The 23,210-nt window shown below is 40.6% G+C and overlaps 1 protein-coding gene across 9 annotated transcripts in view; it reads left to right on the top strand.

Annotated features, from left to right (window-relative positions):
• The window catches only part of COQ3 (coenzyme Q3, methyltransferase), a 57,368-nt gene extending 35,367 nt beyond the window's left edge, over positions 1–22,001 (top strand). For 8 of the 9 annotated variants that reach the window (XM_049897825.1, XM_049897850.1, XM_049897896.1 and 5 more), the window contains one exon: positions 2,433–3,064. In XM_049897825.1, the coding sequence (XP_049753782.1) occupies positions 2,433–2,653 (221 nt within the window). In that variant the 3' untranslated portion in view covers positions 2,654–3,064. Of the gene's footprint in view, positions 1–2,432; positions 3,065–21,690 lie in introns of those variants that run through there. The other variant, XR_007518879.1, reaches the window with a different exon arrangement.
• The last annotated feature ends 1,209 nt before the right edge of the window (positions 22,002–23,210 follow it).

The raw sequence follows: 23,210 nt of genomic DNA, 5'->3' as shown, positions 1-23,210 counted from the left end.
CAGTTCAGCTCTTGTACTTCATCATTTCTTCCATTTGCTTTAGCTACTTAATGTTCAAGAGCAAGTTTCAGAGTCTCTTCTGACATTCATTTTGGTCTCTTCTTTCTTTCCTGTCTTTTTAATGACTTCTTATTTTCTTCACATACGAGGTCCTTGACGTCATCCCACAACTTGTTTGGTCTTCGGTCATTAGTGTTCAACACAAAAAAAGTATTCTTGAGATGCTCTCTAAATTCAGGTGGGATATATTCAGGGCCGTACTTTGGCTCTTGTGGACTTGTTCTAATTTTCTTCAGTGTCAACTTGAACTTACATGTGAGCAATTGATGGTCTGTCCCGCAGTGGGCCCCTGGCCTTGCTCTGACTGATAATATGGAGTCTTCCTGTTGTCTCTTTCCACAGATGTAGTGGATTTCATTCCTGTGTATTCCATCTGCTGAGGTCCACGTGTATAGTCACCATTTATGTTGTTGAAAAAAGATATTTGCCCTGAAGAAGTTGTTGGTCTTGCAAAGTTGTATCATGCAGTCTCCAGCATCTTTTTATCACCAAGGCCATATTTTCTAACTACTGATCCTTCTTTGTTTCCAGTTTTCACATTCCAATCACCAGTAATTATCAGTGCATCCTGATTGCATGTTTGATCAATTTCAGCTGGAGAAGTTGGTAAAAATCTTCAGTTTCTTCGTCTTTGGCCTTACTGCTTGGTACCTACATTTGAATAATAGTCGTATTAACTGGGCTTCCTTGTAGGCATATGGATATTATCCTATCACTGAAAGCATTGTACTTCAGGATAGATCTAGAAATGTTCTTTTTGACGATGAATGCAATGCCATTCCTCTTCAAGTTGTCATTCCCGGCATAGTAGACCATATGATTGTCTGATTCATAATGGCCAATACCAGTCCCATTTCAGTTCACTAATGCCTAGGATATCGATGTTTATGCTTTCCATTTCATTTTTGATGATTTCCAGTTTTCCTAGAATTCATACTTCATACATTCCGCATTCCGATTATTGATGAGTATTTGCAGCTTTTCTTGTCATTTTGAGGCGTGCCACATCAGCAGATGAAGGTCCCAAAAGCTTCACTTCATCCACATCATTAAGGTCAACCCTGCTTTGAGGAGACAGCTCTTCCCCAGTTGTCTTTTGAGTGCCTTCCAACCTGAGAGTTTCATCTTCCTGTACTATATCAGACAGTGTTCTACTGCTATTTATAAGATTTTTACTGGCTAGTTCTTTTCAGAAGTAGACTGCTAGGTACTTCCTCCTAGTCTTAGTCTGAAAGCTCAGCTGAAACCTGTCTACCATGGGTGACCCTGCTGGTGTTTGAATACCGGTGCCATAGCTTCCAACATCACAGCAACACGCAAGCCCCCACAGTATGACAAACTGACAGATGCTCAGGGGTGTGAAAGTGGGATCATAAAATATTTGTCCTTATATGATTGATTTACTTCATTTAGCATTAAGTCCTTCAGATCCATCCATGTTATAATACATTTCATGGACTCATCATTGTTCTTTATGGGTGCACAGTATTCCATTGTATGTATACAGTATTCCATTGTATGCTTATCCGTTCATTTTTTGAAGGACATGTCAGCTGTTTCCTTTTTTTTTGCTATTGTGAATAATGCTGCAGTGAACATAGGTGTGCGTATGTCCTTATCACTTTTTCTGTATTTTATGTTACTTATAGTGTGCCTTCTATTATGGTTATTTTGGAGTTTTCTTAGCCCCTTTCAGGCCTTGAGGGCAAGACTGTCTCCTTTTTGTACTTAATATAGTGCCTAACTCTGCTTTACACACATAGTAAGCACTTGATTTATGCACTGAATTCCTGTTAAGTAATAAGGTTTATCAGTTCATTTATTTGGCTTTTGGTATTCCTATCAAATACTTAGATTCATGTATTTCTCTTGCTTTTTGTTCATATGACTTGATTTTATTTGTAATATTGTTCAAGCCTGCAGCAATGTAATAAGTTCTAAAGATTTCTGCGAGTAACCTTGTTGAAATAGAAAAAATATTTTAAAGATGCTTTTTACGGACAGTCATTTGTTGGTAGGTATTTTCTAATAACAGCTAACGTTTATTAAGTACTTGCCAAATGCCAAGCACTGTGCCAAGTACTTTACACACTTCATCTCATCTAATTCTAACAACATCTTGGTGAGCTGTGTTCTGTACACATGAGAAAACTGTGACTCAGAAAGGATAAATGACTTGCCTTGGTCACCATCTAGTAAGTGGCAGAGCTGAGGTTTGAACACAGGCAGTCTGCTTTAGAGTCTGTGTTCTTCTACTCTGCAATAAATGCTTACAAAGTATTTTTATCTGTTAAGTTAGGATTCTTTTAATGTGGAGAGTTGCATGAAAGTTTTTAATATCTATTAAGTATTAATATTCTAATTTTTTTCAGATGGTCTGTCAGTTCTAACTGTGGCAGGAATGCTCTACAACCCTTTCTCAGGATACTGGCATTGGAGTGAAAATACCAGCCTTAACTATGCAGCTCATGCTGTAAAATCCAAGGCGGAGGAACCCCCAGCACCCACAGAGTTTTTTCTGAATAGAGAGACAGAGAGGCTCCAAGCTAACGACTCCGCCAACCCAGGTGCACATGAAGAGCTGAAGAAATGAATCGTTCTGAGGACTGTAATAATATGACTTGATGTTTACAAATACAGAAAAATACATACAGGCGGTGAGATCTGTTCCTAACTGTGTCTTTATGTCTTTAAGTCAAATTTGCATGTAAGTTGGAACAGGTTCTTATTTAGCCTTACTTTAGCACAAGAAAAGGCTCGAAGCCTTTTCAGTGATTTAAAACCTGCACGTGCAGCAAGTGAAGGTGGTTGTGATGAAGAATTTGCTGCGAGTAGAGGTTGGTTGAATCATTTCAAAGTGAGGAGGGCAAATTTACATAACGTTAGGGGGTAAGTATGAGTTTCCATATTAGTTGGTTGTAACCTCAGAACTGTCTGTAGTTGATTTTTGGATTGAGAATCATGAAAAAAAAAAAAAAAAAGATCAATAAAAAGGGCTAAAACCTTTGAACAAAAGTTTTTGTTGTTTATATCTAATAGCTACTTTCAAGGGATTATTGAAAACTTTATGAATAAAAAAGTTTTGCCCAGGATACTCTGTGGTCTAGGAGCTTAAGTTCTCAGCCTTTGTTATAAAGCTAGGATATATATATTTTATTTCATTCTACAGATTACATATCTATTTTTGAGCATGTATAAAACATATGTATATACTGTAACCTTTTTTTTTAATTTTTATTGTGCTTTAAGTGAAAGTTTGCAAATCAAGTCAGTCTCTCATACAAAAATTTATGTACACCTTGCCATATACTCCTAGTTGCTTTCCCCCTAATGAAACAGCACACTCCTTCTGTCTATTTCTGTGTCTACTCAGCCAGAGTCTGTTCCCCTCTGCCTTTTCATCTCCCCTCCAGACAGAAGCTGCCCACATAGTCTCATGTGTCTACTTGATCCAAGAAGCTCACTCCTCACCAGTATCATTTTCTGTTCTATAGTCCCGTCCAATCCCTGTCTGAAAAGTTGGCTTTGGGAATGGTTCCTGTCTTGGGCTAACAGAAGGTCTGGGGACCATGACCTCTGCGGTCCTTCTAGTCTCAGTCAGACCATTAAGTCTGGTCTTTTTACAAGAATTTAAGGTCTGCATCCCACTGCTCTCCTGCTTCCCGAGGAGTCCTCTCTTATGTACCCTGTCAGGGTGATCGGCAGTTGTAGCCAGGCACCATCTAGTTCTTCTGGTCTCAGGCTGATGTAGTCTCTGGTTTGTGGGGCCCTTTCTGTCTCTTGGGCTCATAATTACCTTGTGTCTTTGGTGTTCTTCATTCTCCTTTGCTCCAGGTGGGTTGAGACCAATTGATGCATCTTAGATGGCCACTTGCTAGCATTTAAGACCCCAGACACCACTCACCAAAGTAGGATGCAGAATGTTTTCTTAATAGATTTTATTATGCCAGTTGACCTAGATGTCTGTTGAAACCATGGTCCCCTACCTCCCACCCCTGCTACCCTGGCCTTTGAAGCATTCAGTTTATTCAGGAAACTTGTTTGCTTTTGGTTTAGTCCAGTTGTGCTGACCTCTCCTGTATTGTGTGTTATCTTTCCCTTCGCCTAAAATAGTTCTTGCCTACTATCTAATTAGTGAATACCCTTCTTCCTTCCTCCCTCCCTACTCTCATAACCATCAAAGAATACTTTTTTCTCTGTTTAAACTATTTCTCGAGTTCTTATAATGGTGGTCTCATACATATTTGTCCTTTTGCAACTGACTAATTTCACTCAGCATAATGCCTTCCAGATTCCTCTGTGTTATGAAATGTTTCACAGATTCGTCATTGTTCTTTATCGATGCATAGTATTCCATTGTGTGAATATACCATAATTTATTTATCCATTCATCTGTTGATGGGCACCGTGGTTCCTTCCACCTTTTTGCTACTGTAAACAGTGCTACAGTGAACATGGGTGTGCATATATCTGTTCATGTAAAGGCTCTTATTTCTCTAGAATATAGTTGAAGGAGTGGGATTGCTGGATCATATGGTAGTTCTATTTCTAGCTTTTTAATGAAGCACCAAATCAATTTCCAAAGTGGTTGTACCAATTTACATTCCCACCAGCAGTGTATAAGTGTTCTAGTCTCTCCACAACCTCTCCAGCATTTATTATTTTGTGTTTTTTGAATTAATGCCAGCCGTGTTGGGGTGAGATGGAATCTCATTGTAGTTTTGGTTTGGATTTCTCTAAGGGCTAATGATCATGAGCATTTCCTCATGTTAAACTTTTAATTTAAAGGAATTAGTATCATCTGCGTTTCTTTTTATTTGCTTTTAGCTAAAGGCAGTTATGCTTCTGACTGAAGAAAACCAAATATAGTTTCATACCACTTATATTTGGGAAGATAAATTTTTTTTTTTCCTTTAAATCTTTATCAAAAGCAAATAGTTGTTAAGTATGTCTGGATTTGGATTTGAACATTAAAATCAAGAAGTTCAAATTATGTTGGATAGTTTCATGAATGTTTTATGGAATTTTTGTTTTTTAAGCAGAAAGGATTTTTTTTTAACTCAGTTTAAAAACTCAGTTACGGAAATTTCCATTTTTAGCTAACAGTTTTATAATTAAAGGGGCCGGCTGGCATATATTTTATGGCTCTTGATACGAGTCTATAGCTGTTTCTGAAAGTCTGGGTGCTATATATAAGGATACTTACAGCGATTGCTGGCAGAATGTGACAAACATGTATTGAAAGTATATGGCCCATCTAGAAGGTCAACTCTTTGTAGCCTTTTTCACTTTTAATCTCATATGTTTTACGTATTCATTTGTCAATGTCTGTTGATTTGGGGTCCTCAAGCAAATACTCTGAAAACTGGGGGAAAAAAATCTGGAAAAGTGGATAGGATTCTTTATCCTACTCAACACAGCCAAATTCATTGAAAGAGTTATCCCAATTTTGTCACTCTCTCACTTCTCAACTCACTCTGATCTGGCTCTCTCCATCATTGTTTTGTTGAAACAGTTCTTACTGTAGTCACAAATGACCTCCAATTGACTATACCTAAAGAACATTTCTAGCTCTCATCTTACTCCTTTGATATTGTTATCTACTCCCCTCCTTGAAATATTCTCTTCCCCTGATTTCCTTGCCTTCACAGTATTTGATTAACCGCTCCTTGTCAGTCTAGATCACTGACTTTTCTTGTTCTGCCTACCCACAGAATTTTGGAGTTCCTCAAGACTTGGTTCCAGGCCACCCCCTCTTCTTTCTCTGTTCTCCTTAAGCAGCCTTATCCACATCTTTGCTTTAATTACCACTGATAGCCAGATCACTCTCAAATTTGTGTCTTTAGTTCAGTCCTGAACTCCAGGTCCACACATCAATATCTCAATTTACTAATATCAGATGCACCATGAACTTCACGTCTCCATGCCCAGCTCGTGATCTTCCCTCAAATTTTTCACTTACAATATTCCTCATCTCAGTGACCAGCACCTCTACTATCCAGTTGTGCAAGCCAGAAAGGGGCATCATCCTTGACTCCTTCCTGTGCCACCTCCCTCCATATCTGATCCACCACTGTCTTGTGAATTTGATCTAAATTTCTTGAATCTGTCTACTTTTTTTTATTCCCACCACCACCAGTCTAATATAAAAAAAAAAAACAAAAAAAAAAACATTGCTGTTAAGTCAATTCCGACTCATAGTGAGCAGCTGGTGCATTCAAACTGCTGACGTTTTGGTTAGCACCTGAACTCTTAACCACTGCACCACCAGGGCTCCAGTCTAATCCAAGGCACCAATATCTCTTTTCTGGGACTACCTCAATATCCTGCCAATTCATTTCCCATAATCACACAACAACCACAGTGTTGTTTTCAGAATTCGAATGAGACTGTGTTGCTTCCACATACCCCTTTGGCTGGATAACTTCTGGTTTTCCCTTGATCTGGTTATCTATTGCTATGTAAAAATTTACTCCAAAAGTTAATGGCCTAAAATAACCATTTGGCTCATGATTTTGTGGCTCAGGAATTTGGGAAGGGCCCAACCACGTGGTTCTCATTTGGAGTCTCTCAGGCATTTCAGTCAGATGTTGGCTGGTGCTGGTACTCAGCTATGTTCAATTCCACTGGACATTTGAGATGGCTCTCTTGCATGGCTGGCAGGTGATGCTGGCTACAAGCTGGAGTTCAGCTGGGACTGAGCACTGGAGCATCTACATGTGGGCTCTCCATGTACTTGGGCTTCTCACAGCATGGTACCTGGGTTTTGAGAGGGAGCACCCAGAAAAGCAGGTGTTCCAAGGGACCAAGGCAGAAGCTTCAAGGCTTGGAAGTCATGCCTCATCTGTTGGTTAAGTCTGAGTCACTAAGGCTAGCCCAAACTCAAGGAGAGGGAAATTAACCCCTACCTCTCAATGGGAGGAGCAACAAAGAATTTGTAGCCATCTTTAATCCACCACACTCTTATAAATCTACCCACCCATCCCCAGCTGCTCTCTATCCTAGGAAGCTGACCTGTTTGGACTACATAAGTCAATGAATTCCCATGCCCTCTGGATTCTGGTTGGTTTGCCCAAATGGAGAGCCTCTATAGGAAATCAGAGGGAGAAAGGAAAGTGAGGTTAGGATATATTCCCCTAGCTCCCTCTATTTGAGGTAGCCTGTTGACTTTAGTTTGGATGGTTCCCCTATACCCATATTTTTATAGTCTCATTAATAAATCTTCCACAAATTATCTTATGAGTGTGCCATGCTTCCTGTTGGGACCCTCACTGATATACTGACCCCACACCCCAACTTCTTAAAACGCTTCAGTGGTTTCTTAGGACTCCTAAGATAAAAGGCCCAAATCCTGTAACATGGTCACCAAGGCCCTGCATGATCTGATCCCTGACCACTTGTCAAGCCTCATTGTTTTTTTTGACAAGTATGCTGAATTTTAATAACAGCACAGTTTATTACAAGTCTTTTGTGTTTTTTAAACTTTACATTTTAAAATCATTTCAGACTTACAGAAAAGGTGAAAAAATAACCCAAAGTTCTCCCATATACTCTTCACCCAGCTTCCCTAAATGTTAAGGTCTTTAACCACAAAACAATTATAAAAATCAGGAAATTAGCCTTGATATATAATACTATTATCTACAAACTTTATTTAAGTTTTGTGGAGTGTTCCACTAATGTTCTTTTTCAGGAACCGGGTCCCACATTGCATTAAGTTGTCCTGTTTTGTTGTTGCTAGATGGACCCCTGGTGGCGCAGTGCTTAAGAGCTTGGCTGCTATCTAAAAGGCCAGCAGTTCAAATCTCCCAACCACTCCTTGGAGACCTTGTGGGGTAGTTCTACTCTGTCCTATAGACTCACTATGAGCTGGAATCAACTCAATGGCAACGAGTTTGGGTCCTTTTTTTTTTTTTAGCTGCTGTCCACTTGTCCCTGATTTGTGGGACAAGTGGACAACAGAACAAAATGCTGTCCAGTCCTGCACCATCTCTATGATTGGTTGTGGATCAGACAGTTGTGATACATAGGGTTTTCATTGGCTGACTTTTAGAAGTAGATTGCCAGGCCTTTCTTTCTCATCTGTCTTAATCTAAAAAAAAAAAAATCTAAAAGTTCTGCTGAAACCTGTTTAGCATCATAGCAACACATAAAGCCCCACTGACAGATAAGTAGCGGGTGTGCATCAGGTGCATCGGCTGGAAAGCAAACCTGGGTTTCCCACGTGAAAGGCAAGAATTTACTCCTGAACCACCACTGCCCCATCAGGTTTTTTTAGTCTCTAATGTGGGTTTTTTGTTTTTTTTTTTTTTCATGTGGGGTAGTTGGTAGTTCCTCAGTCTTTTTTTTTTTTCTTTGTCATTCAAGTCCCTGACACTTTTCAAGAGCCCTGGACAGCTGTTTTGTAGAGTGTACCTAAACTTAGGTTTTTAAATGTTTTTCGTGATTAAATTCAGGTGATGCATTTTTGGCAGCAATACTACAGAGGTGATGTCATGACCTCAGTGCACCCTCTCAGGATGTCAGTGTCTTTTACTGGTGAGGTTAACTGTGATCGCCCGATGAAGGTAGTGTCTGCCACTTAAAGCTGTAACAGTCCACCACTGTACAGTTACTGTTTTTCCCTTTGTCATGAATAAGCATTTTGTAGTGAGATACTTTGAGAATATATAAATACACTATTTTTCATCATGTTTTTGCCCACTGATTTTATTATCCATTGATGATTCTTGCTTGAAACAATGACTGCTGTGATTTGTCTAGCAATAGTTTTCTGCTTTCTTCTTTCTATATTAATGGAATTTTACTGTAAAGAACAGCTGTCCCTTCTCCCCATTTACTTATTTAATTATATCAGTATGGACTCAGATATTTGTTATCTTCCATGAGTTATACTTATTACTCTACTTTTTCATGCATTGGGGAACCGCTCCTGGGTCCTTTCAACATGTCCCCATGTTTTTTTGAGCACTTCCTTACTGGCACCACAAGATGTTTTTTTCCTGGTATTTTCTCTGATCCAGCCTTGGAATCCATGGAGCCCTGATTCCTTTTTTGGAGAACAGTGTTTAGAAACCAAGATCTAACTGCTAAGTATGCTTATAACTACTGGAGTATTGTTGCTTCTAGGTCTTCTCAGCAGACAGAGCTAGGAAATCTATGAATACATACACATACCTACACTTCTGTATCTGTATATATATATTAAAGGAGTTTCTGAGTGGCACGGTTAAGTGATCCATTAAGGCCGGTAGTTGAAACCGCCCAAAGGCACTTTGTAAGTCAGACTGGTGATTTGCTTCTGAAAAGTCACAGCCTTGAAAACCCTATGGAATGGTTCTACTCTACACACATGGGCTCACTGTGAGTTGAAATTGACTTGACAACAACTAACAACAACAACATATGTATTAAAAACCAAGAATTCATAATGATATCTCTGATTCCAATACAAAATCATCGGGTGTATTCTAACACTCCTCCTTTCTTTATTTGTAACTCCTTTCTCTGGCAACAATAAACCTGGCTGTCTACAACGTATTTACTTACTTGCTCAATCACATCTGCTAACCCATACACCTGTGAAAAATGTGCTTCAGCTTTAGTGCTATTTTCCAAAGTTATTTAAGTTAGTTCTTTTCTTCCCCATCCTCTTAAGTCTGTTTTGTACTTTGTCTGAAGTCCCCACTTGAGTCATTTGCTTTTCATAAACCCTCGGATGTGTCTGGATACATCTGAATAGAGTTAGCTTCAGCTGTTACTGTTAGTGTTTCAGAATACCTCTCCTCTATCCACATTCTGACTGATTGATTTACTTTCGGAGTATGTGCTACTGCACAGCTCCCATGTTAGAACTATTCAGAAGGTTATGCTCGAAGGCGTGTCACAATCCCCTCCCCCATATCCCTTTCTTCCCTGTTCCCACCCATCCCCATTCTTTCTATCCCATCCCTGCTTACTTGTAGCAAGTAACCAATCTCATTTTTCTGGTTTATCCTATCTGTGCGTATTGCACAAATGAGCAGGTAGATGCATATTTCTTTATTCCCCCTCAGGCTTACAGGAAAGGCAGCATACTACAGGTACTGTGCTGCGCTTTGTCTCAAGTCCCCACTTGAGTCGCTTCCTTTTCATAAACTCTCAGGCATGTCTGGACACTTCAGTTACTGCAGAAACTCCAACGTTTTAGAGGTTCCTCTCCACGTGTCTGTCAGTTTGTCGTACTGTGGGGGCTTGTGTGTTGCTGTGATGCTGGAAGCTATGCCACCGGTGTTCGGATACCAGCCGGGTCACCCATGGAGGACAGGTTTCAGCTGAGCTTCCAGACTAAGACAGACTAGGAAGAAGGACCCGGCAGTCTACTTCTGGAAAGCATTAGCCAGTGAAAACCTTATGAATAGCATCGGAACATTGTCTGTTATACCGCTGGAAGATAAGCCCCCCAGGTTGGAATTCACTCAAAAGATGACTAAGGAAGAACTGCCTCTTCAAAGTAGAGTCGACCTTAATGACGTGGATGGAGTAATGCTTCCGGGACCTCCATTTGCTGATGTGGCACGACTCAAAATGAGAAGAAACAGCTGCAAACATCCATTAATAATCAGAACCTGGAATGTATGAAGTATGAATCTAGGAAAACTGGAAATCATCAAAAGTGAAATGGAACGCATAAACATTGATATCCTAGGCATTAGTGAGCTGAAATGGACTGGTATTGGCCATTTTGAATCGGACGATCATATAGTCTACTATGCTGGGAATGACAACTTGAAGAGGAATGGTGTTGCATTCATCGTCAAAACGAACATTTCAAAATCTATCCTGAAGTACAACACTGTCAGTGATAGGCTAATATCCATACGCCTACAAGGAAGACCAGTTAATACGACTATTATTCAAATTTACGCACCAACCACTAGGGCCAAAGATGAAGAAATAGAAGATTTTTATCAGCTGCTACAGTCTGAAATTGATCGAACATGCAATCAAGATGCATTGATAATTGCTGGCAATTGGAATGCAAAAGTTGGAAACAAAGAAGAAGGATTGGTAGTTGGAAAATATGGCCTTGGTGATAGAAACAATGCTGGAGATCGAATGATAGAATTTTGCAAGACGAACGACTTCTTCATTGCAAATACCTTCTTTCACCAACATAAACGGCAACTATACACATGGACCTCGCCAGATGGAACACACAGAAATGAAATTGACTACATCTGTGGAAAGAGACGATGGAAAAGCTCAATATCATCAGTCAGAACAAGGCCAGGGGCCGACTGTGGAACAGACCATCAATTGCTCATATGCAAGTTCAAGCTGAAACTGAAGAAAATCAGAACAAGTCCACGAGAGCCAAAATATGACCTTGAGTATATCCCACCTGAATTTAGAGACCATCCGAAGAATAGATTTGACACATTGAACACTAGTGACCGCAGACCAGACGAGTTGTGCAATGACATCAAGGACATCATCTATGAAGAAAGCAAGAGGTCACTGAAAAAACAGGAAAGAAAGAAAAGACCAAGATGGATGTCAGAGGAGACTGAAACTTGCTCTTGAGCGTCGAGCCACTAAAGTAAAAGGAAGAATTGATGAAGTAGAAGAACTGAACAGAAGATTTCAAAGGCCGTCTCGAGAAGACAAAGTAAAGTATTATAATGACATGTGCAAAGAGCTGGAGATGGAACACCAAAAGGGACGAACATGCTCGGCATTACTCAAGCTGAAAGAACTGAAGAAAAAATTCAAGCCTTGAGTTGCAATAGTGAAGGATTCCATGGGGAAAAAATTAAATGACTCAGGACGCATCAAAAGAAGATGGAAGGAATACACAGAGTCATTATACCAAAAAGAATTAGTTGATATTCAACCATTTCAAGAGGTGGCATATGATCAGGAACCGATGGTACTGAAGGAAGAAGTCCAAGCTGCTCTGAAGGCATTGGCGAAAAACAAGGCTCCAGGAATTGAGGGAATATCAATTGAGATGTTTCAACAAACAGATGCATCGCTGGAGGTGCTCACTCGTCTATGCCAAGAAATATGGAAGACAGCTTCCTGGCCAACCGACTGGAAGAGATCCATATTTATGCCTCTTCCCAAGAAAGGCGATCCAACCGAATGTGGAAATTATAGAACAATATCATTAATACCACATGCAAGCAAAATTTTGCTGAAGATCATTCAAAAATGGCTGCAGCAGTATATCAACAGGGAACTGCCAGAAATTCAGGCTGGTTTCAGAAGAGGTTGTGGAACCAGGGATATCATTGCTGATGTCAGATGGATCCTGGCTGAAACCAGAGAATACCAGAAGGATGTTTACCTGTGTTTTATTGATTATGCAAAGGCATTCGACTGTGTGGATCATAACAAACTATGGATAACACTGTGAAGAATGGGAATTCCAGAACACTTAATTGTGCTCATGAGGAACCTTTACATGGACCAAGAGGCAGTTGTTCGGAGAGAACAAGGGGATACCGATTGGTTTAAAGTCAGGAAAGGTGTGCGTCAGGGTTGTATTCTTTCACCATACCTATTTAATCTGTATGCTGGACTATATGAAGAGGAACAGGGCATCAGGATTGGAGGAAGACTCATTAACAACCTGCGTTATGCAGACGACACAACCTTGCTTGCTGAAAGTGAGGAGGACTTGAAGCACTTACTAATGAAGATCAAAGACCGCAGTCTTCAGTATGGATTACACCTCAACATAAAACAAAAATCCTCACAACTGGACCAATGAGCTACATCATGATAAATGGAGAAAAGATTGAAGTTGTCAAGGGTTTCCTTTTACTTGGATCCACAATCAACAGCCATGGAAGCAGCAGTCAAGAAATCAAAAGATGCATTGCATTGGGCAAATCTGCTGCAAAGGACCTCTTCAAAGTGTTGAAGAGCAAAGATGTCACCCTGAGGACTAAGGTGCACCTGACCCAAGCCATGGTATTTTCAATCACATCATATGCATCTGAAAGCTGGAGAATGAATAACGAAGACCGAAGAAGTGTTGACGTCTTTGAATTGTGGTGTTGGCGAAGAATATTGAATATATCATGGACTGCCAAAAGAATGAACAAATCTGTCTTGGAAGAAGTGCGGCCAGGATGCTCCTTAGAGGCAAGGATGGTGAGACTGCGTCTTACATACTTTGGACATGTCTTCAGGAGGGATGAGTCCCTGGAGAAGGACATCATGCTTGGCAGAGTACAGGGTCAGAGGAAAAGAGGAAGACCCTCAACAAGGTGGATTGACACAGTGGCTGCAACCATGAGCTCAAGCATAACAACGATTGTAAGGATGGCACAGGACCGGGCAGTGTTTCATTCTGTTGTGCATAGGGTCGCTATGAGTCAGAACCGAGTTGACGGCACTTAACAACACAACAACAACAACAACTCAGGAACCAAGAACAAAGAGTTACCCCATAGCCACTTACTGCAGTCCTTTGCATTTATGAAGTGCCAGACCTTGTGCTAAATGCTGTGTATAAATTATCTCGTTTAGGCTTCACAGCAGCCCCTTCACCTCTGTAGGTACTATTGTTAGCACCGTTTCACAGAGATGTTAAGTGACATGCTCAGGATCACACAGCTGGTAAGAAGGAGCTAGGATCTAAACTCAGACGTGATTCCTGAGCCTACAAACTTCCTCACTTTTTTGCTGGTGCTTAATATCGGTGCCCTGGTGACATAATGGTTAAGCAGCTTGGCTGCTAACTGAAGGGCTGGTGGTTTCAACCTACCAGCTCCTCTGCGGGAAAAAAGACCTGATGATCTGCTCCCATAAAGATTGCCACATCTTTCCCCTGCAGAGTAGTTGGTGGGTTCGAACTGCCAACCTTTTGGTTAGCAGCTGAGCACTTAACCACTACACCACCAGGGCTCCTTCCATAAAGATTACAGCATAGGAAGTCCCGTGAGGCAGTTCTACTCTGTCCTGTAGGGATGCTATGCATCGGAATTGACTCGTTAGCACACTATAACAACCATGTCCCTGAAATTGTGTGGTCTCAGTAGTAGTTTAACCAGGTGCATCTAGATTATTATCGTGCTCAGGTAGTCCCGGATTTACAGCGGAGTTGCATTCTGACCACTCCGTTGTAAGTTGGTTCTGATGTAAGCTGAATATTGAATACCTCTTTTTTTTTTTTAGTTTTCATTATTATTGCCTTATAAATCCACTCTTTATTTGTCTGTGGGAACTAGAAATGTTACATATAAAACTTACAGATATATTTTAATACATACATAAAAATATACAAATCATAAAAATTTACTCCGACGATGAAGAGCTGGACAATGTTGGCATTTTGTCAGTAATAACGCTATCTATCTGTGGAAGGTTCTGGATTATTTGGATTATCCATGGGAATGGGGATGGTATTTCTAGTCAGTAAATTAGTGAGTTGTCTATACGGTCCTTTTCTTTCTTCCTTTTCGTATATATCGTGGTAACATCTCACTGCTTCCCAAATCTACCTTTAGCAAAGTGACCAGCATTTGGGTCCATTCATGTTTTCAAGCAATTGAAGCCCCTAATTTAGATTAGAAAAAACTTCAGCTCATCTTTTCTAATTTTTTGACAACTTCTCTCCTTCCTCTTCCTTGTTATTTCTTTCTCCTTCAGCATTTCTTTCCTCTGCTATACGGCGATGTTTTGAACAGTAAATCATGACATTGAGCATCTGTGAGTGAACATCTGAGAATGATCACATCAGCAAGTTATGTGCTGCAACGTTGTATGTAGTAGATATTGCTAATGATACCATGTACCAAAAACAAAACCCAAAAACAGACAGTAGTGTGTGAGTTGTAACTCAAATACGTCCTGAGTCAGGGACTACCTATATTTGAATTGTCTGTATGTGAGGTAGCATCTTCAAAAGCATTTAAATCAAACAGCCCTATGAGGTCTAGAGCCCAGGCTATTTACCTCAGTTCTCATGGAGCTCCATGGCCTTTCAATGATTAAACTATATACTATGTATACTACTAATGGCCATTTAATAAATTGCTTTGAAGACACTGAATAAAATCATGCCCTTTATATTATAGTTACAGGTTTTGATGGTTAATTTTTTTGGCTTTAACAAGAGAAATTTATTCTCTCATGGTCTAGTAGGTTACGAGTCTAAATTCAGGGTGTCAGCTCCAGGGGAAATCTTTCTCTCGCTGTCAGCTCTGGAGGAAGATGCCTTGTCATCAGTCTTCCTCTGGTCGAGGAGCTTCTCAGGCACAGGGACTCCAGGTCCAAAGGATGCACTCTGCTTCCGGTACTTCTTTCTTGGTGGTTTGAGGACCCCAACTCTCTGCTTGCTTCCCTTTCCTTTTATCTCTTGAGAGATAAAACATGGTGCAGGCCACACCCCAGGGAAACTCCCTTTACATTGAATCAGGGATATGACCTGGTAAGGGTATTACAATCCCACCCTAATCCTCTTTAACATAAAATTACAATCACAAAATGGAGGATAACCACAGAATAATGGAAATTATGGCCTAACCAAGTTAATATAGAAATTTTGGGAGGGACATAATTCAGTCTATGACATTCCACCTTTTGGCCTCCAAAAAGTCACATTCTTGCAACATGCAAAACATCCATCCCATCATATCATACCAAAAGTTGTAACTCAAAGTCCAGAATCCAAAAATTCCTCTTCATCTGTGAAATCTAGAATACAGGTTATCTGCTTCCAAAGGCACGATGGCAGAACAGGCACAAGCTATACATTTCTATTACAAATGGGAGAAACTGGAGGGAAAGAAGAAATAACAGGCACCAAGCAAGTCAACAGAGCACATCACATTAGCCCTGAAGGCTTTGAAAATAACCCTCTGTTCTCTGAGACAATTTACACAGTGGCCATGCCCTCCACACTCCAGGTATTGGCCACACTGCAGATTCTGAGTAGAGACCCCTCAGCCCTGGGCTTCAGCTCCGCCTTCCAGGCCCACTGGGACAGCAACTCCTCTCCCTCGGCTTTAGGTGCACCATTCTCCTAGTCCATCTGAGTGGCAACTCCACTTAGAAACATTGATGGTTACTTTCATGTGTCAGCTTGACTAGGCTGTGGTGCCCAGCTGTTTAGTCAAACACTTAGTCTAGATGGTACTTAGAAGGTATTTGCATGTGATTAACATTTAAATCCCACCATCATTTTATCAGTTTGTTATGCTGTGGAGGCTTCCATGTTGCTATGCTGCTGGGAACTATGCCACTGGTATTTCATGGTGGTTTGGTTTCAAGGAAGCTTCCAGATTAAGACAGACAAGGAAGAAAAGCCTGGAGATCTACTTTCAAAAAATTAGCCAATGGGAACCTTATGGAGCACAACAGAACATCGTCCAACTTGCTTGCGTTCGACATTTCATCAGGAAGGATCAATTGCTAGAGAAGGATATCATGTTTGATGAAGTAGAGAACCGAAGAGGGTTTGAAAGACCCTCAGAGAGATGGATTGGCACAATAGCCACAATGATGGACTCAAACATGTCGGAGACTGTGAGGATGACCAAGGACCAGGCAATGTTTCTTTCAGTTGTACACAAGGTCAATATGAGTCAGTGTGAACTAACAGCATCTAACGACAACATTTAAGTCAGTTGACCTTAAGTGAAGCAGATTACCCTCCATAATGTGCTTCATCCACTCAGCTGAAGGTCTTGAGAAACTGAGGTTTCCTGAGAGAGAAGGATTCTACCTCAAGACTATCCTAATGCAATTCCCAGCTTTTTAACCTATGGATTCTTGACTTTCCAGGTGCCACAAATAAATTTGTCTGTCTGTCTATCTATCTATCTATCTACTCATATATTATTGATGGGTTTTTTGGAGAACCCTGACTAATACACAGGCTTTACTACTGTACTAAAGATGGATTGAAGGGAAATGTTGAATTCAAATATTAACCATCAAAAATATCTTTGTTGTTGTTAGGTGTCATCCAGCTGGTTCCAACTCATAGTGACCCTATGTACAACAGAATGAACCACTGTCCAGACCTGTGCCATGCTGGCAATTGTTGCTGTGCCAGAGCCCATTGTTGCAGCCACTGTATCAGTCCATCTCGTTCAGGGTCTTCCTCTTTTTTGCTGACCCTCTACTTTACCAAGCATGATGTCCTTCTCCAGGGACAGATCCCTCCTGGTAACATGTCCAAAGTACATGAAATGAAGTCTCGACATCTTCCCTTTTAAGGAACATTCTGGCTGTACTTCTTCCACGAAAAATTTGTTCTTCTGCCAGTCCATGGTATATTCAATATTCTTCACCAACACCGTAATTCAAATACATCAATTTTTCTTCGAGTTTCCTTATTCATTGTCCAGCTTTCACATGCATATGAGGCGAACGAAAATACTATGGCTTGGGTCAGGCACACCTTAGTCCTCAAAGTGACATCTCTGCTTTTTAACACCTTAAAGAGGTCTTTGGCAGCAGATTTGCTCAGTGCAATATGTTGTTTGATTTCTTGACTGCTCCTTCCATGAGCACTGGTTATAGATACAAGTAAAATGAAATCCTTGACAACTTCAATATTTTCTCCTTTTATCATAGTGTTGGTTAACGGTTGCTTAAGATACAAAAGTATGTTAGTCAAGCAAAAAAAAAAAAAAAAAAAAATAGAAGTAGAAGTAGAATGGGATATTTTTTGCCATTATTTGAAATATCCCTTTGAGGTGTGCCAGAGACCTCTTAAGAGCTTCTGTGCTACTCTGACCTGGAACACACCCAACATTGAGAGGCATCAAGTAGAGATTTAGAGAGACTACTTGGTAACCAGGCATAGTGTCAAGTCCTGCTCACTGGAAATATTTTTTAATTTTAATTTTTTCTTATTATACTTTAGATGAAGGTTTACAGAACAAACTAGTTTTTCATTAAGCAATTAGAACACATATTGTTTTGTGACATTGGTTACCAACCCCATGACATGTCAACACTCTCCCCTTCTTGACCTTGGGTTCCCTATTACCAGCTTTCCTGTCCCCTCCAGCCTTCTAGTCCTTGCTCCTGAGCTGGTGTGCCCCTTTAGTCTTGTTTTGTTTTATGGGCCTGTCTAATCTTTGGCTGAGGGGGGAACCTCAGGAGTGACTTCATTAAAAAAAGAAAAAAAAAACCTCAGGAGTGACTTCATTACTGAGCTTAAAAGGGTGTTCTGGAGCCATACTCTCAGGGTTTCTCCATTCAGGCCAGTAAGTCTGATCTTTTTTTTTGTGAGTTAGAATTTTGTTCAACATTTTTCTCCAGCTCTGTCTGGGATCCTATATTGTGATCTCTGTCAGAGCAGTCAGTGGTGGTAGCTGGGCACCATCTCATTTAGTTGTGCTAGACTCAGTCTGGTGGAGGCTGTGGTAGTTGTGGTCCATTAGTCTTTCGAACTAATCTCTCCCTTATATCTTTGGTTTTCTTCATTCTTCCTTGCTCCAGCCAGGGTGAGACCAGTGGAGTATCTTAGATGGCTGCTCACAATCTTTTAAGACCCCAGACCCTAATCACCAAAGTAGAACGTAGAACATTTTCTTTATAAACTATGTTATGGCAGCTGAGCTAGATGTTCCCTGAGACCATGGTCCCCACAGCCCTTAGCCCAGTATTGGGTCCTTCAGGGAGTTTGGATGTGTGTATGGAGCTTCCATGACCTTGCGCTGGACAAGTTGTGCTGGCTTCCCCAGTATTTTGTACTGTCTTACCCTTCACCAAAGTTACCAAGTATCTGTTGTCTAGTGTTTTTCCATCCCCACCTTTCCCCTCTCTCATAACCATCAAAGATTGTTTCTTTTTGTGTGTAAACTTTTTCATGAGTTTTTATAGTAGTGATCACATACAATATTTTTCCTTTTGTGATTGACTTATTTCACTCAGCATAATTCCCTCCAGATTCATCCATGTTGTAAGATGCTTCGCAGATTCATCATTGTTCTTCATCGTTGCATCTTACTGCATTGTGTGTATATACCATAGTTTGTTTATCCATTCAAACTATAGATGGGCATCTAGGTTGTTTCCATCTTTTTGCTGTTGTGAACAATGCTGCAATGAACATGGGCGTGCATATGTCTATTTGTGTGATGGCTCTTATTTCTCTAGGATATATTCCTGGGAGTGGGATTGCTAGATCATATGGTATTCCTATTTCTAGATTTCTAAGGAAACACCATATCATTTTCCAAAATGGTTGTACCATTTTGCATTCCCACCAGCAAGGCATAAGAGTTCAATCTCCTTGAAGCCTCTCCAATATTTGTTATTTCCTGTTTTTTTTATTCGTGCCAATAATGTTGGGGTGAGATGGTATCTCATTGTGGTTTTGATTTGCATTTCTCTAATGGCTAGTGGTTGCGAGCATTTCCTTATATGTCTGTTTTCTGCTTGAATGTCTTCGTCGGTGCAGTGTCTGTTCATTTCCTTTGGTCATTTTTTAATTGGATTATTTGTCTTTTTGTTGTAGAGACATTGGATTTTCCTGTAGATTTTAGAGATTAGGCCTTTGTTGGATTTGTAATAGCCAAATTTTTTTCCCCAGTCTGTAGGTTCTCTTTTTACTCTTTTGGTACAGTCTTTTGATGAGCATAAGTGTTTAGTTTTTAGAAAATTCCAGTTATCTAGTGTCATGGATTGAATTGTGTCCCCTCAAAAATATGTGTCAACTTGGTTAGGCCATGATTCCCAGTATTGTGTGGTTGTCCTCCATTTTGTGATTGTAATTTTATGTTGAGAGGATTAGGGTGGGATTGTAACACCACCCTTACTCAGGTCACCTCCCTGATCCAATGTAAAGGTAGTTTCCCTGAAATGTGGCCTGAGCCACCTTTTATCTCTCAAGAGATAAAAGGAAAGGGAAGCAAGCAGAGAGCTGGGGACCTCATACCACCAAGAAAGCAGCACCAGGAGCACAGCGTGTCCTTTGGACCTAGGGTCTCTGCACCTGAGAAGCTCCTTGACCAGGGGAAGATTGATGACAAAGACCTTCTCCCAGAGCTGACAGAGAGAGAAAGTCTTCCCCTAGAGCTGCCACCTTCAATTTGGACTTTTAGCCTACTTTTCTGTGAGGAAATAAATTTCTCTTTGTTAAGGCCATCCACTTGTGGTATTTCTGTTATAGCAGTACTAGATGACTAAGGCATCTAGCTTATCTTCTGGAATTTATGTGTTGGTTTGTATCCTGTTAACGCCTTGTATTAGGGACTCTTGTGGTAATCCTATTTTTTCTTCTATGATCTTTATAGTTTTTGGTTTTATATTTAGGCCTTTGATCTATTTTGAATTAGTTTTTGTGTATGGTGTGATGGAAATATTTTTAAACCTGGATTGGCGAGGTCCCCACAACTCTGTAATAACACGTTTGCATCATTATAAGCTACAGAAGCAAATCTGAAAATCTAAGGAAATAAAGATGGAAACAGGATCAAACAAAAGCATAGTACAGTCAATGCATAATTGCTTTTACTTACTCGGTGACACTGTGAGAAGTAAGACTCTTACTTGACCATTACTAATAAAATGCAAACGACATCCATGCCTTTTTGGTATCAAAAAAGCATCCTGACACTGAAGGTTTGCATAAAAATCAAGCAAAGTATTTTATTATGAGATCAATAAACCTCTTGTATTCCAGTGAAAAAAGGATGCAGCATGTATAAACCAGCCACTGTCTAGGACCTAAAAGGCTCTAGTTGGAACCAAGGGAAGGGGGGGCAGGCGGAAATATGTTCTCAAGATGCTCTGGTGGCAGAGCTGAAAATGGGAGTGGAGCATTACAAGATAAATATGGATGTGACATGTTTCCACTTCAGCTAGATGTGAACCCTTGTTTCTCATTGATGGACAGAACCTAATGTGTATAGAACTCATTGGCATCACATAGACTCCCCACTTTCCTGGCTCTGAAACAGGGCTTGAGTCTGGGGTTTGTAGACAGGCTCTGAAGTTCCAGGACTCCTCCAAAATAGGACACAAAATTGCCAGTGTGCATTTTTCTGCAGAAAATGTTCCAAAGCTTTCATCGGAGTCTCAGAAAGGCCTGTGACCCCCAGAAAGGTTAAAAATCACTGCTCTAAAACATTGCAGTGGGGAAATACAGTCTTTACTTGACAAGAGTATGTCAGGAAAAGAAAACCGTGATCACCCTCTCTTCTCCATATGTTTTGTAAATGTGAGCATAAAGGCTGTCAAAAGTCACGGAAGGCAAAAACTGGGACATGATTTAAATTACAATTTAAATTTTAAATTGCCTTTTTTGGTCATTATTTTCATATTTAATTGGATAGGCTTTCCAGGATTCTGTTTTCAGGCTTTGATTTTGTCAGAATAGTTGGTAGAAGACCAGTCTGGATTTATGCAATGTTTAAAAAAATTCAACTCACGATAAAGAAATTCTGGTTTTAGATACAGATGCATAGCTAGGTTAGTAGGTATGGGTGTATGTGTGAATGAATATATGGATGTAAGATAGGGAACAGTGGGGCCCCCAAATCTGCAATTCACATAAACAAAGTAACAAAGTAACAGAAAATAATGGGCCAGGGGGCAGAAACAAAGCCATTCCCCAGAACAATGGGGCAGGGTATCAGAAAACAGCCTGGAAACTTCCTTAATGTTGTCTTTCAGAACCACCCCAGGGACATGCGCAGAACATCCACCTATGACCACTGTGTGACCTTCCACCAGAGGCAGTGAGGGGCTGCAGCCACAGCTGGGGAATCAAACTCAGGGAACAGGGGACTGCGCAGGTGCGACACCCCATAATAAGTCCTGCTACGGATCCCAGAAGCCTCCAGGACAGGAGCCATCTTAAAGCCATCTTAAAAAGCTGCTGAGCACGCACCTTAGTTAACCTATGCCTGCTGAAAATAGGCCACTTGCCAGAAAACCGCAGCTAGGCCTCTGAATAAACATGAATCTTCCCCCCACCCTCAAGAATTTTTAAAAACCATGCAAGTCTTTTGTTCTGGGAGACGGGGGCGGGGGGTGGGGTGGGGCAGGTGGGGTGGGGTTAGCGTTGCCTAGGCCCTCCTCATCTCCGCTTGCAAGCCTCTTTTAGTAAAGCTTTCCTTGTGTGGAAAATTCTCTGTGCCTTACCTGTTCATTCTTGACCAATGAGAGGCAAAAACCTTATTTAATTAAAGGCATAGAGGTGCCAGCAACAGATAGGTGGATGAGACATACTCAGCCACAATATTGGCAGTAGAGGAAGAGTCGAGGTCCAAGTCCTACCTCATCAGCAACAGGACCTTCTCTCTAGAGACGTCTACCTTCACGGCCATACCCTAGCACTTAAGGTCACTTAAGAATACTTGAAATCATAGATTTGAACATTCCATTCAGAGGAGAAAGCCTCTCTAAAATTATGATAGTAAACCAAGGAAAGATTGGTAAATGACCAACTGGGAAAACTACTTGTGAACCAATTCACAAAGAGTTATTTTTTTCAATTAAGAACTCACACAAATCAATGAGAAAAATACCAAATACCCAATAAAGAGTGAACAGAAAAGTCAATACAAATGTGTCTTTTAAAAAAAAAACATTCAACTCCCCGCATGCCAAGAGAAACGCAAATTTAAAACAAGGCATTGCTTTTTCACATATTAAATTAGGAAAGATGAAAACATTTAAGAATATAATGTGTGGCAAGCATATGTATGAGGAAACAGACACTTTTAATATTAAGAGTGTAAATTGCCTCCTTCAAAGGGTAATATGGCCGTATGGAAACCCTGGTGGCGTAGTGGTTAAGTGCTGGCTGCGAGCCAAAGGATTGGCAGTTTGAATCCGCCAGGCGCTCCTTGGAAACTCTATGGGGCGGTTCTACTCTGTCCTATAGGGTTGTTATGAGTCGGAATCGACTTGACGGCACTGGGTTTGGTTTTTTGGTTTGGATGGCTCTGGGTTTTTTTTTAAATCATAATTATGGAGCCCTGGTGGCGGAGTGGTGAAGAGATTGGCTGCTAACCAAAAGGTCAGCAGTTTAAATCCATCAGCTGCTCCTTGGAAACTCTATGGGGCAGTTCTACTCTGTCCTATAGAGTCACTATGAGTCAGAATCGACTTGACAGGAATGGGTTTGGCTTTCAATTTTATCACAATTACAGTGTATAACTCCTTTGGTCTAGCAATCTCATATCTAA

This window comes from Elephas maximus, chromosome 1 (genome assembly GCF_024166365.1).
Source record: "Elephas maximus indicus isolate mEleMax1 chromosome 1, mEleMax1 primary haplotype, whole genome shotgun sequence".
In the NCBI taxonomy this organism is placed as follows: Eukaryota; Metazoa; Chordata; class Mammalia; order Proboscidea; family Elephantidae; genus Elephas; species Elephas maximus.
This window is presented reverse-complemented; position numbering and strand designations above follow the sequence as displayed.